This window comes from Entamoeba histolytica, genomic scaffold, assembly GCF_000208925.1.
Source record: "Entamoeba histolytica HM-1:IMSS scf_1104750518095 genomic scaffold, whole genome shotgun sequence".
Lineage (NCBI taxonomy): Eukaryota > Evosea > Mastigamoebida > Endamoebidae > Entamoeba > Entamoeba histolytica.
This window is the reverse complement of record NW_001915008.1, coordinates 1-12597: the sequence shown is the minus strand read 5'-3', so window position 1 is coordinate 12597 and position 12597 is coordinate 1. Positions and strand designations below refer to the sequence as shown.

Below are 12597 nucleotides of genomic sequence, written 5' to 3'. Positions count from 1 at the left end.
CTAATGAAAATAGAGAAAATAAAAGATGTCAGAATAATTCCAGTAGTAATTTCAATAAATGGATTAATAAATAACTCAAGTGTTAAATTAATTAAAGAATTAAAAATTGACATTGACATCGAAAAAGAAGTAAAAAACCTTGTGATTAAAAACATGATGGATGTCATGGAATACTGCGGAGATCACAATCAAACATACTCCGTAGAGCTACTAGAAGAAGAAGACGAAGGGACGGGATTAGTCTCCCCTGAGCCAGGAAGAATAGAATCTATTTCTATTAATACTTAATTAATTGATTTTATTATTTAAAAATATATTTATCTTATAATACTTTATTTCAATTAACAGAGTAATAACAGTTTATTAAAGTATTTTTTTAGACAAATAAGATAATTTCTATAAAAAGTACTTTAATAAAATTAATTATTCAAAAACAAAAAATAAACATTAAAAATTTCTAAAAAATAATAAACCCTTTTTGTTGATAAATTAATAAAATTATATTTAACTACCTGAATAAAAACTTTGATTTGATTAAAAAAAAAAATAATAATAATAATAATAATAATACTAATTGATTCTAATTACTATGTATTTTACAAATTACTTAGTTCTCAATATTTTTATTCTTTTTTATAAAATAATTATTTATATAATAATAATTATTATTAAAGAAACTATATAATCCACGTCATATTCCATTTTTAAACTTTTATATAAATGAATTATTACTATAACGAAAACCTCCAGAACTAGCCACCAACCCTTTTCTAAGGTAATGGTTACAAGTTGTGGTAGATAAAATAATGAAATTTGGTGATATCAAAGATGGTATAATCTTTGATTAAGTTTATAATTCCTATATAATTAAATAAAAAAATATAAAGAATTTTATATTTAAGATATACAGAAGTTAAAAACAGTATAAATTAGAATTAAAAGAAAAGATATTAAACGTCTGATATGTTATTACTTTGAATTTGTTCTGATGTATCTTTTAATTTAGTTTCATCTTCACTAGAATTTTCGTTTGGTTTTAATGAAATTACACTTGAACTTAATTTATTTGTTATTGGATTAAAATATTTTGACCTTTTTATTGTAAATGAACTTCTTGTTTTAATGCTATCATGGTTTTCTCCATTTTCATCAATTTGTTCAAAAAAATTATTATCAAATGTATTTTCTTGCTTTATTTGGTCTAACACTTTAATACATTCATGTGCACGATCACTTCTTAAAATAATTCTTTTTTCTTTTGAAGAAATACATGGAGAAGATGAATCTAAACCAGGAGTAAATGTACCAAATTTTCCATTTGGGTTATCTATTTTTGTAATAGTATTATTTCTTTGAAACTTCCCAAAATTAATTGATGTAACTGTTGTAATAACTGGTAACTCATCACTGATTTTATCTGTCTTTTCATTCTGACTGTCATGAATTTCTTTAATTTCTACCTGTTCAGTATTCGGGATTACGTTATCACTTAATTTCTTTTTATGATTTTTTTCATTCTTAAAAAATAAACTAGGACTTTGACTTCTTTGTATTTGAATACTACCAATGGTAACTAATTCCCTTTCATGCTTTTCTAATTCTTCTTTAAATATCATTGGATATTCATCAATAAGAAATGTTAAAATATCAATTCCATATCCAACTTCTTTTCCAGTATTTGGATCAATATTTGAATTAGCAAGAAACTCTGGATCAGGTAATGTTAAAATACTTGGAGCAAGAACAACACCTAAATTTTTTGAACTCATTCCATTCAATTCTTTCTTTTTATTAATTTCATTACACAAATAACACAAATTCATTAATAAAGTAATATTTGCATCAGGAAGAGTAAATATTATTTTCTTATATAATTCTCTTTTCAATTCAGTAGGTTCTGTTTTATTCTTTAAGAAAATAGAAATCATTTCTAATGATTTCATAGTATCAATAATATGTATTGGCATTTTTTGCAGAAAACATTTTAATAAACATGCAATAATATCAACACTATATTCAGAAATATCAGTTACTGATATTCTTCTTGTCCCTTCTTCTATTTCTTTTAAATTAGCAAAAGGAGAGAATCTAAAGATTCCTTTAAAATCCATTCCATTTTCAAGAATAAGAAGTATCATTATTTCTATCATTTTTGGTAATTGTTTACTTGTTCTTTTTTCTTGTTGAAGAATTACATCTAACGAATTTCCATAATATTCAATAAAATGTTCGTCTTTGACCATATTATATTGTATAATTTCTCGTTCACTACATTGTTTAAGTTTATTAATATTTATATTATCCCATACCATCCCTCCATTTTTAAATAAATTAAAACTTGCTTCAGAGATTAGTTTCATGACTTTAAAACCTTCTATGTTACATTTAATATGATAAATATACAATATTCCTAATTGGTGATTATAATTCTTTTTATCTTCTTTTAACTCTTTTCTAAGTGCATTAAATTGACTAGACATATTTGAAGTTTTGATAATAATTGATTGAAGTGAATCAGAGAAAATTTGAATGTTATTAAGAGTTTCATTTAAACATCTCTGATATTCATCAATGTATCCTTTATCTTTTTTACAATGAAAAGTCATTCGAGGGAGATTAAGAGATTTGATAGAATTTAAATGAAATATTATTACTTCTAAACATTTTCTAATTTCAAGAAATCCACTTTCATATCGTTTCCAAAATAATTCTTCCTCTTCAATCTTCTCAGAATAAAATGGTCGGCTTTGTTGAACAAACCTTTTCATTTATTCCTTTAAGTTCATTTTTCTTTCTTTTTCTCTTTTATTTTAATCTCAAATTATAAAAATCTTAATATTTTGTTGATATTCATAAAATAGTTGAATAATGTGATATATAACAAATTAAATATTGATGAGGTATAAAATTGACTTATCTGTTAGAACTTAAAAATTTGTTGATAATAAAAAAGAATAAATGGAAGATTATATTCCATTAAGAAAGTTAGTGTCTGTAAGATGTCCATGTGGAAGATCAATACATGATGATAGAAATGGACCTGCTGAAATGTATACAATTAATAAAAATGGTAATGAATTAATTCTACTTTCATTAAATACAACAAAATGGGAAATTTTTTGTACAACTGGAACATCTTATGACTTTTCAATTAATTTCATAAAAGAACAAAAGAAATGGTTTCCTGAAAAGACTTGTCCATTCATTTTATCATATCTTTTCACTGAACAAAATAATTTTGTTGGATTTCTTACAGATCATGTTATTATAAAAAAAATCTTTCAAAGCTTTATATCTTCATGTGAATCAAGAGTTTTTGAACCCCCAACTCAATCCTTTCGTTTTGAAAATAATGATCCTCAGATTGCTTCTACAATAATTAAAATTGAAGGACAATGTCCATGTGGATACAAACATCAAATAGGTAATCAAATCTATGATATGGTCTTTTTATTTCAAAACAGATTAGTTGGTATTGATTTTAGAAAAAGTTTACTATCAAATCTTTGTAATATATGTGAACAATGTGGACTTGATTTATGTGTTGTGATGTATGTTTTTAAAGGATTATCAGACGCATTTTTTGAGTTGGCACAATTAACAAAATGCAACAATTATTGTCATGGAAAGAGTCAAGACTATCTTCTCACAAAGAAAAAAAGTATTTCGTTCAATAGTTTAGCACTTTTTTCTAATGTTTCAATTGAAAATCAATACATTTATTTTATCAAATTCTATAACTCAATCTATAAAGGATTTTTGTACCAATTAAATTCATTAGAAGAATCAAACTTCTACTCATTGTATAACTTATTTGATTTTTGTGATTCATTTGATTTACCACCTCCAAATATGAAGTTAAATGAAAGTAAGGAAGAAATAACAGTAAATGAAATATATTCAAAAGAAAAGAATAATTTTAAAATTGATTTGTTAAACGCACTTTCTAAGGATTGTATAGAATTAAAGAAGAGTATAAAAGAAGATAATGACCAAATGAAGAAAGAAAATCAAAACGAAAATGAAAGAAAAGGATGTATTGAAAAGAAAGAATTAATTGAAAAGAAAGAAAATTTGAACTGTAAAGCTAAACAACAAGTTAAAGATAATACACCTAGTTTATCTAAAGAAGATAACAAAGAAACAAAAGAACTTAGTCATGAACTTTTGCAAGGTTCAAATGAATTACATCAAGAACAAATCAAAATAAATAAAGATAATAATAATGAAAAAGAAATAAATCATCAAAGTACCAATGAAACAATTCAAGATAACAAACTTAATGTATTGAAACCAAAAAAAATACCTTCAGGAGAGTATAAAAGCTATGAAAAACATGGAAGTCCTAGACTATATCAAGATATATCCAATAAAAATAGAAAATCAAATATCTCTACTTTAGACATACAACCTAAAGACAGTAGTTTAGAAATTCAAGAAAAGTTAATACAACTATTACTTAAAGTGTCAAAGACAAAAGAAGCAAATTGTGGATTTGAATTTCAAGAAGAAAAAGAACAACCAAAAGGACATAAATTAGTTGAAACAGAACAGCCAAAAGAGACTAACGATGATGGCATTGAAAGTAAAGAATATCCAAAAGAACTTAGTAAAGCAGGATATATTGTAAAAATTAAAACAAAATACTCAACAATACAGTTTAATGGAAATGAAAACACTACAGTTAGGGAATTAATTGGTCATATTAAATGGACAATTGAACAAGAAGGAAAAAAAGTTTATTGTGGTGTATTAAAACAAAGAACAAATCCCAAAGGAATTAACGATAAATTAGATGAAACATTAAGTTCATTAAAATTATATCGCACAATGTTATGGTATGAATGAAGAAAAAACAGAAAGGAGTATTAAACGAATATTGAGTCATAAATAAGTTTTTATTTTAATTTATATATTATAGTATTTAAACTATACTAATAGTTTAAAAGAAAAAGATACTAAAAAATAAAAAAGAAAAAATAATAAAAAATAACAAAAAGAATTATTAATGTAATATAAGAAATGAAGGTGAAAATTCAAGAGAAGATAATTCAAAAAAGAAGAACTTAAAAAATGAGTTACTAAAACGAAAAATAAGATGAAAGGGAAATTATTAATCATTGAGATTATTTTTCTTTCTATTTGTTATGGTAGTGTTGAAAATTGTGCTAAAGAATTTAGTGAAGGAAGATGTATTGAGTGTAAAAGTGGATTTACATTAAGTGTTTTACCTTCAACAGAAGGAGTTCCTAAAATAGTTTGTGTCTCTCAAACAACAGATTCAAATTGTGAAACAATAGTTGATGGATATTGTGTAAAGTGTTATGATGGATATTATTTAAAAGATAATAGTTGTATTAGATGTACTGAAAATTGTGAGTTATGTAATGATTTAGTTTGTTATAAATGTAATGCAACGTATTTCTTATCAATAGACCAAAAAAGATGTACACAATGTACTGGAGATGATGCACATGAATGTGGTAAATGTAAGTCGGGATATTATTTTTCAGTAGAACAAAAAGCATGTACAAAATGTTCATCATTTTGTTCATTATGTACAGAATCAGATAATTGTTTCCAATGTACTGATAAACATTATTTAAATGGAACATATAATTGTCTTGAAATTGATCATTGTGATAGTAGTAGTATAAAAGATGATCATTGTGAGAAATGTGATAAAAAATATCGTTTAAATGGAGGTGGATGTGTAGCATGTACTATAGAAAATTGTGATGAATGTTTTATTGATGAAAAGAATCAAGAAAAATGTTTTAAATGTTTAACAGGATTTATACCATACAATGGACAATGTATTACACTAAAATCAATTAATTGTGAAGTAGGAAGTGAAATATATGGATGTCAAAGATGTGTTGATGGATATTTTCTTAATTCAGATTTAATGTGTGAGTCATGTGATACATCATGTAGTACATGTATTACAGATTCAAAAACATGTTTATCATGTAAAATTGGATATTATTTTGATGGAGATAATTGTAAAAAAGTTGCAGATAATTGTAGTAAATATGATCAATCAGGATGTAAAGAATGTAAAAATGATTTAGTTCATACTGGATTATATATTCCTGAAGGACAAAAAACTTGTCATTCATGTTCAGAGAATTGTACATTATGTGATAAAGAAGCAGATCATTGCACAGCATGTGTTGCAAATAAAATGTTAAAACCAACTGCAGATGGAACATTTACATGTGAAGATATGGATGATACATGTGAAAAAGCACAAATGGGATATTGTATTGAATGTAAACAAAATTATTTTATTGGATTAGATATGCAATGTATTCATTGTGATGAAAGTTGTGGTTCATGTGAATCATCAAATTCATGTACAAATTGTGCACCATATTATTATAGAGGAAATAATGGATCATTTTGTTCACCTTTTAGTGAAATTAATATGACATGTTCACCAACAATGACAGGATGTGCTGGAAATTGTAATAAAGGATATTATGCAGTAAATACTAGTCAAATTAATTGTACAGAATGTCCAATTGAACTTAATTGTAAAAATTGTATTTGGTATTCTGATTTAGAAGCACCTGGATGTAAAGAATGTGATGATGAACAACATTATCCAAATAGTACAAAATATTGTATAGAATGTCAAACTATAGAACATTGTTTATCATGTGATAAAAATGGATGTAAAAAATGTGAAAAAGGATATAGTCCTAAAGACAATGGAATGTGTTCAAAGAATAATTTAAATATAATAATTCCAGTAGTAGTAGTAATAATTATTATTATTGTAACAATACTTATTATTATTATTGTTATTGTCTCGTGGAAAAGTATTCATAAAAAAAATACTACTAAAAGTATTAAACCATTTAAAGTTACTTCTGATTTAGAGTTAAGTTTATTAACAGCAGATAATAAAAACTTCCCTTTAAAAACTCAAACCTGGGAATTAAACTTTGGGTTAGATAAAAATAAAGCACTTGTAGATAAAGAATATGAACAAAATATTCAAATTGCTAATACTACAAAAAAAGCTTATTTCTTTGAAGTCCTTGCTACTCCATCTCATAGGTATGATTTAAAAGTAGAACCTCCAAGATATACTTTAAAATCTGGTGAAGCAATGGAATTAAAATTTAAAATTAAAATGTTATGTACTGCTTCTGTTAGTGATGAAATTGGTATTATTGCTATGGATGTTGATGATCAAAATAAAGAAACAGCAAAAATTAATTTGATTATTGAATCTGATCTTTCGTTAAAACTTGACCATACTGATTTAACTCCACAAATGCCACCAATTGGTGAAGGTGCTTTTGGTATGGTGTTTAGAGGAACTTATAGAGGAAGAGAAGTTGCTATTAAAAAAATGAAATCAAGAAATATGACTCAAGAACAAGAAAAAGAATTTAGTCATGAAGTTTCTATGTTAACTCAATTAAGACATAAATGTGTTGTAGAATTTATTGGGGCAGTATATACTGAAGGAGAGATTGCTATTGTTACAGAATTTGCAGAATATGGATCATTAAGTAAGATTTGGGGTAAACATGAATTATCATTTGAATTAAAAATAAAAATATTAGATGATCTTGCAATAGCATTACAATTCCTTCATCAAAACCAAATCATTCATAGAGATGTTAAAGGAGAAAATGTGTTAATTTATTCATTAAATCCACACAGTGATGTTTGTGGTAAATTAACTGATTTTGGTACTTGTAGAAATATTTCTGAAAGAAATAGATTAAATAAAGAACTTACTCAAGGAATTGGTACTCCTACTTATATGGCACCTGAATGTCTTCAAAACTTTGATTATTCATATCCTATTGATGTTTATGCTTATGGTATTGTATTATATGAAACTTATATTGAAAAAGGAGGATATTCTGATGAAAATGTATTTGATCAACCTTGGAAAATCCCCCAATTTGTTATTGAAGGAAAAAGACTTCCTAAACCTGATGGAATTCCTGAAAATTATTGGCAGTTGACTCAGGATTGTTGGAGTCAAAACCCTGAAGATAGACCAACATTTATTGATGTTTTAAAAGAAATTGAGAAATGGGGATTAGATATTAAATATGCTCTTGTTATTGATTGTGATGAAAATCCTTCTTCTAATCAATTAATACAGAAGACAACTGCTGTACAAGATTCATCTTCATCATTATCAAGCGATAATTAATTTTAGTTTTTCATTTTTAGTTAGCGTTTTTTAAAAGAGGAATTCACTACAAATCTTTTCTTTATGATATTTTAATTTTTGTATATAAAGATAATTCAGAAATATTTTATTGTTTTAAATAAACATTGAATATCTTCTTTTTGTATTAATTAATAATAATCATTTAAATATGTTATGTTAGCATTTTCTTTTATAACACAGTTTCAATCATTCTTTTTATTCAACTTTCATCATATCATACAAATTTTGTTAATGATGTTTTTTTTTGTAAATAATAATTGTATTGTAACTAAGGTCTCTTTTATGGTAATAGATATAATGAGTAGTTTAAAGGATAATTATAACTTCTTTTATTTTATTTATTGATTATAATTATATTTCTTTTAATATCATAAGATTATCTTAATTTATAGAATAATTAGCACAACATCCTATTTATAATATTATGTAAAAATTTTTCATATAATTTTTCTTAGAGTAACAATACTCGATTCTACCTCTTTTAATGTTGTTTAAGATGAAAGTTTATGAAAAAAATAGTCTTTGGGTTTTACAGATAAAAAAAGAATGAAATTAAAAAAAATTATTTTGTTGTTTTAAGTGTTGGATATTATCAAAGAATAAGGCATATTAAAATTAATCAACAAAAAAAAAAGAATAAGCTGCTTATTTAATTATCATTGTAAGAATTTCAAGAGCAATTCTTTGTTAAAAAAAGAAGAGGAAGAAGTTGGGTTAATAGATTCTATAACACCTTTTACTAATTGTTTTACATCATCTTCACCTGGAGTGAGAGTAATTTGATTTTCATTGCTTTGATTTTCTTTTTTCTTTTCTAGTAAATTGATTAACTGAATACATAAATATTGACTTTGGGTTTTATTAAAGAATGAGAGAAAAGTTTTTGAATCTTTTTTAATATTTTTTTCAACAAGAATACTATCAATTTTGTCTTTAGAGCTTTTTAAAGCTTCTTTTTCAACTTTTCTTCTTTTTGTTCTTCCTCTCATTGTTCTTTCATCACGAAACGAATTATTTGATTGAGTGATGTAATCTGTTTGAAGATAACACAACGAATCAATATTGAAAGTAGTCACATTTCTCGTCTTTTTTCTTGGAAAAGAAAGAACACACTTCATTCCAACACAACATGCAAACGCAATACAGAGATATTTTTTAGTATCAAATTTGATGAGACTCCTCTCCATTACTTCTTTTTTTCATATAATAAACAGTAGCATGGGTTTAATGAAGATAGATTTAGAAAATTAAGCAACTATGATGTAAATATTTCATCATAAGAAAAAAAAAGATATTAAACAGAACATACATCTTTTTTAAAATCTAATTATAAAATTTATTTGTACTTTTTTTAATTTTTTTTTTGATATGAGAAATGACACTCTTATTTCTTTAATTTGTTACACTTCTTTATCAAATTTTATTCTTATTATAATTATTTTGATATACCACTGTTTTATAAAAATAATTTACTATTTCTTTTTAATTACATTATACTTCGTTTGTTCACCAAATGAATGTAATGACATTTGTGATATTGTTATTTAAATCAAGTCTTATATTATTTTTTTCAAAAATTTTTGGATTCATTCTAAAAATTAAAAAGTTAACGATGGTTCAATAGTCTTAGGAGAAGAAGTAAAACAAAAACTTATTTTCATTCTTGACATTTATTGTATTATAAAAAAAATAAAAAATTTTCTTCCTATTAGAAGACATTATATTAAATTATCATAAATGTAAATAATTTCCATAGTAATATAATAAATATACTAAAATATTATACTACTAATAATTTAATAATAAACAGATTAAATTATTTTAATATATTTTAATATTATTATGATTTAGAAAATCCAATTGTTGGTATATCTAATAATTGACCTTTTAATATTAATATGGTTTTAATGATTAAGATAATAAGTTACAAACATTAAAACGAAGAAAAAAATAAATAAATGTTTTAAATTGTATTAAAAAGGTAAAATTAAATCCTAAATAATATAATAAGTAATAATAAAAAATGATAATTTCATTTAATTATAATTCATTAATAATTGCAAAAAGGGAAAAAGCACAAGCTAATAATGGGGCAACATTATTCCAGACAGTTTCAACATCAATTTCAATATCTTCAAATTCATGAAGTTTAGGTTCTTTTGATAAAGTAATATGTGGAGCAATTACTGAATCAAATTGAATAATTTTTGTAATTGGTTTAGTGTTTTCATCAAAAGATAAAAGAACATATGCACCTTTATTTCCAACTGTTCCACAATAATTTGGAGCAGAAAATATTGTCATTAATTTATTTTCAATATTCCATTCATATCCATTCATTTTCATTTCATGACTTCTAATAATTAAGTCAAGATGGTTTAAGTTAAGAAATTCTTGTGTAACATCTGGACCAAAAACATGTCCAATACCTCTGTAACTTGGACTATTTCCTTTTGCTGCTTGTGGGTCATTCCATAATAATTCTGATTCAATAGAACCATCTTCAGGATCATCTCCACGTTGTAATTGATTAATTTTGTCAATCTCCAAAGGTGTTGGAGGTAATCCTCCATGAACAATAAAAACAGAATTATTAATAAGATGACAATAAGGTAACCAACGAAGTGATCCAGCTACTTCTATAAATGTTTCTTGATCGTATTTACTTTGTACTTCAGTTAAAAATCCATAAGAATAATTAACATCATAAGTTTCATGATTTCCTCTGTTAATAAAGAGTGATTGAGGAAAAGCTATTAAAAAACTATAAAGAGTTAATACAATTTCAATACCAAATACTCCTCGATCAACTAAATCTCCATTAAATATATATTTATTTGTTGCAGATGGAAGTCCATTTTGTTGAAATAAATTACATAAATCATAAAATTGTCCATGAAGATCACCAACAACTGTAATATGTTCATTTGGTTCAATTGTTACTTTAACTAATCCATCTTTATTTTGTAATAATACATTAGCTTCTTCAACAATCCTAAAAACATCTCTTTTACATAATAATCCTTTACCATTTCCTTCTTTAAAAAATGAATATAATTGATAAGCATAATTTGCATCAATTTTGTCTTTAATTATTGGTCCACAATAATCTGTTTCTAATGGAATCATTTTCCATCTTTTTTTTATAGGTAATATACTAATAAATAATTGAGAAAGTCCAATAAAAAGTCCAATAAAACATAAAGACAAAGACAATAATATACGTGCAATTCCATATCCTGTTGTTATAGAAAAGTCACATTGAACTAATTGATAAACTCCAAGGCATAATGTTAATGTTCCTATTATAAGAGAAATTAAATAACTATAAAGTATTTGCATCTTTAAAAATAGTTGTTTTAGTATTTAATTTAAGTTCTTTTTTGATATTCTTTTTGTTTGGCATTTATAATTTCTTTATTTTAAATTTTAATTTAATTTAATTTTATTGGTATGGTATTGTATAAATAACTCACTTCTTTTTAGTTTTTATGAATTACAACTAAACCATAGTTAGTATTGTTAGTTGTAGATACTTATTTATTATAAACTACACTTTATTTATTTTTGTTATTTATTTCTATCTTTTTTAAATTTATTTTTCCTCTTTTTTTGTATATTTTTTAGTTCTATTTTGGAATATTCTTTCTCTATTTTTATTTCTTTCATTTTTATTTATATTTTGTTATTTAAATTCAAATTGATGTTTTGAAACATTAAAAAGAGAAATTAAGTATCTGAAAGATGGAAAGAGAGTGAGTCAAAAGAGAAAATAACTAAAATAATATCAATGAAAGTATACATAGTAAATGATAAAATGAATGAAATAGTATTTATATTAAATCATTGAATTTCATTGTGTAATGATAATACAATTTCATTCATTAATAGAATTTGAAGAGAAATGACGTAATGTAAAATGAAAATAAGATATAAATAACATCATAAATAATGAATATAACTAACTAATTAAATGAGAATAAATGAAGAATGAAGAAATACAATAAATGAAGAATACAAAAGAAATAATGATAATGTTAATAATGAACAATGTTAAATGATAATTGAATGTAAAATAATATAGAAAAAAAAGAAATATGAGAGAAAGAAGAAGATAAGAGTAGAGATGATAATAAATGTATAGAAAATGAAAATAACAAGTAAAATGAAATAAAATTCAATTGAACATTGATGAAAATGAAATGAATTAAACAACAAATTAAACAGATATTAAAACAAATACAAATAAATAATGAAACATTTCACTTTGATATTCACCATTTCATTCATTGCAGATGAACGAGTTCTTCATATTTTCTCATTGATTTATTTTTCTATTCTTTTTTATTTCATTTTCAATTACTATAATTCGTTTTGATGTGAAAAAT

The 12597-nt window shown here is 24.1% G+C and overlaps 5 protein-coding genes across 5 annotated transcripts, besides 2 other annotated features; 2 read left to right on the top strand and 3 right to left on the bottom strand.

Moving 5' to 3' along the window:
• Window positions 1-300: part of a repeat region that runs on past the window's edge.
• A 611-nt stretch (window positions 301-911) lies between these two features.
• Window positions 912-2480, bottom strand: EHI_117610 (RhoGAP domain containing protein; the record flags this gene model as incomplete). Its single annotated transcript, XM_646497.2, has 1 exon — window positions 912-2480. One exon carries the CDS (start codon window positions 2478-2480, stop codon window positions 951-953), a length of 1530 nt encoding a protein of 509 aa, XP_651589.2. The 3' UTR covers window positions 912-950.
• A 478-nt stretch (window positions 2481-2958) lies between these two features.
• Window positions 2959-4848, top strand: EHI_117600 (uncharacterized protein; the record flags this gene model as incomplete). The annotated part of the gene is made up of 1 exon (XM_646498.1): window positions 2959-4848. One exon carries the CDS (start codon window positions 2959-2961, stop codon window positions 4846-4848), a length of 1890 nt encoding a protein of 629 aa, XP_651590.1.
• A 250-nt stretch (window positions 4849-5098) lies between these two features.
• Window positions 5099-8188, top strand: EHI_117590 (tyrosine kinase, putative; the record flags this gene model as incomplete). The annotated part of the gene is made up of 1 exon (XM_646499.1): window positions 5099-8188. The coding sequence occupies one exon, from the start codon at window positions 5099-5101 to the stop codon at window positions 8186-8188; it is 3090 nt and encodes a 1029-aa protein (XP_651591.1).
• A 677-nt stretch (window positions 8189-8865) lies between these two features.
• On the bottom strand, window positions 8866-9396 carry EHI_117580 (uncharacterized protein; the record flags this gene model as incomplete). Its single annotated transcript, XM_646500.1, has 1 exon — window positions 8866-9396. One exon carries the CDS (start codon window positions 9394-9396, stop codon window positions 8866-8868), a length of 531 nt encoding a protein of 176 aa, XP_651592.1.
• Window positions 9397-10050: 654 nt separating this feature from the next.
• Window positions 10051-10098: a repeat region.
• A 151-nt stretch (window positions 10099-10249) lies between these two features.
• EHI_117570 (serine/threonine protein phosphatase, putative) lies at window positions 10250-11551 on the bottom strand (the record flags this gene model as incomplete). The annotated part of the gene is made up of 1 exon (XM_646501.1): window positions 10250-11551. The coding sequence occupies one exon, from the start codon at window positions 11549-11551 to the stop codon at window positions 10250-10252; it is 1302 nt and encodes a 433-aa protein (XP_651593.1).
• Between the last annotated feature and the right edge of the window lie 1046 nt (window positions 11552-12597).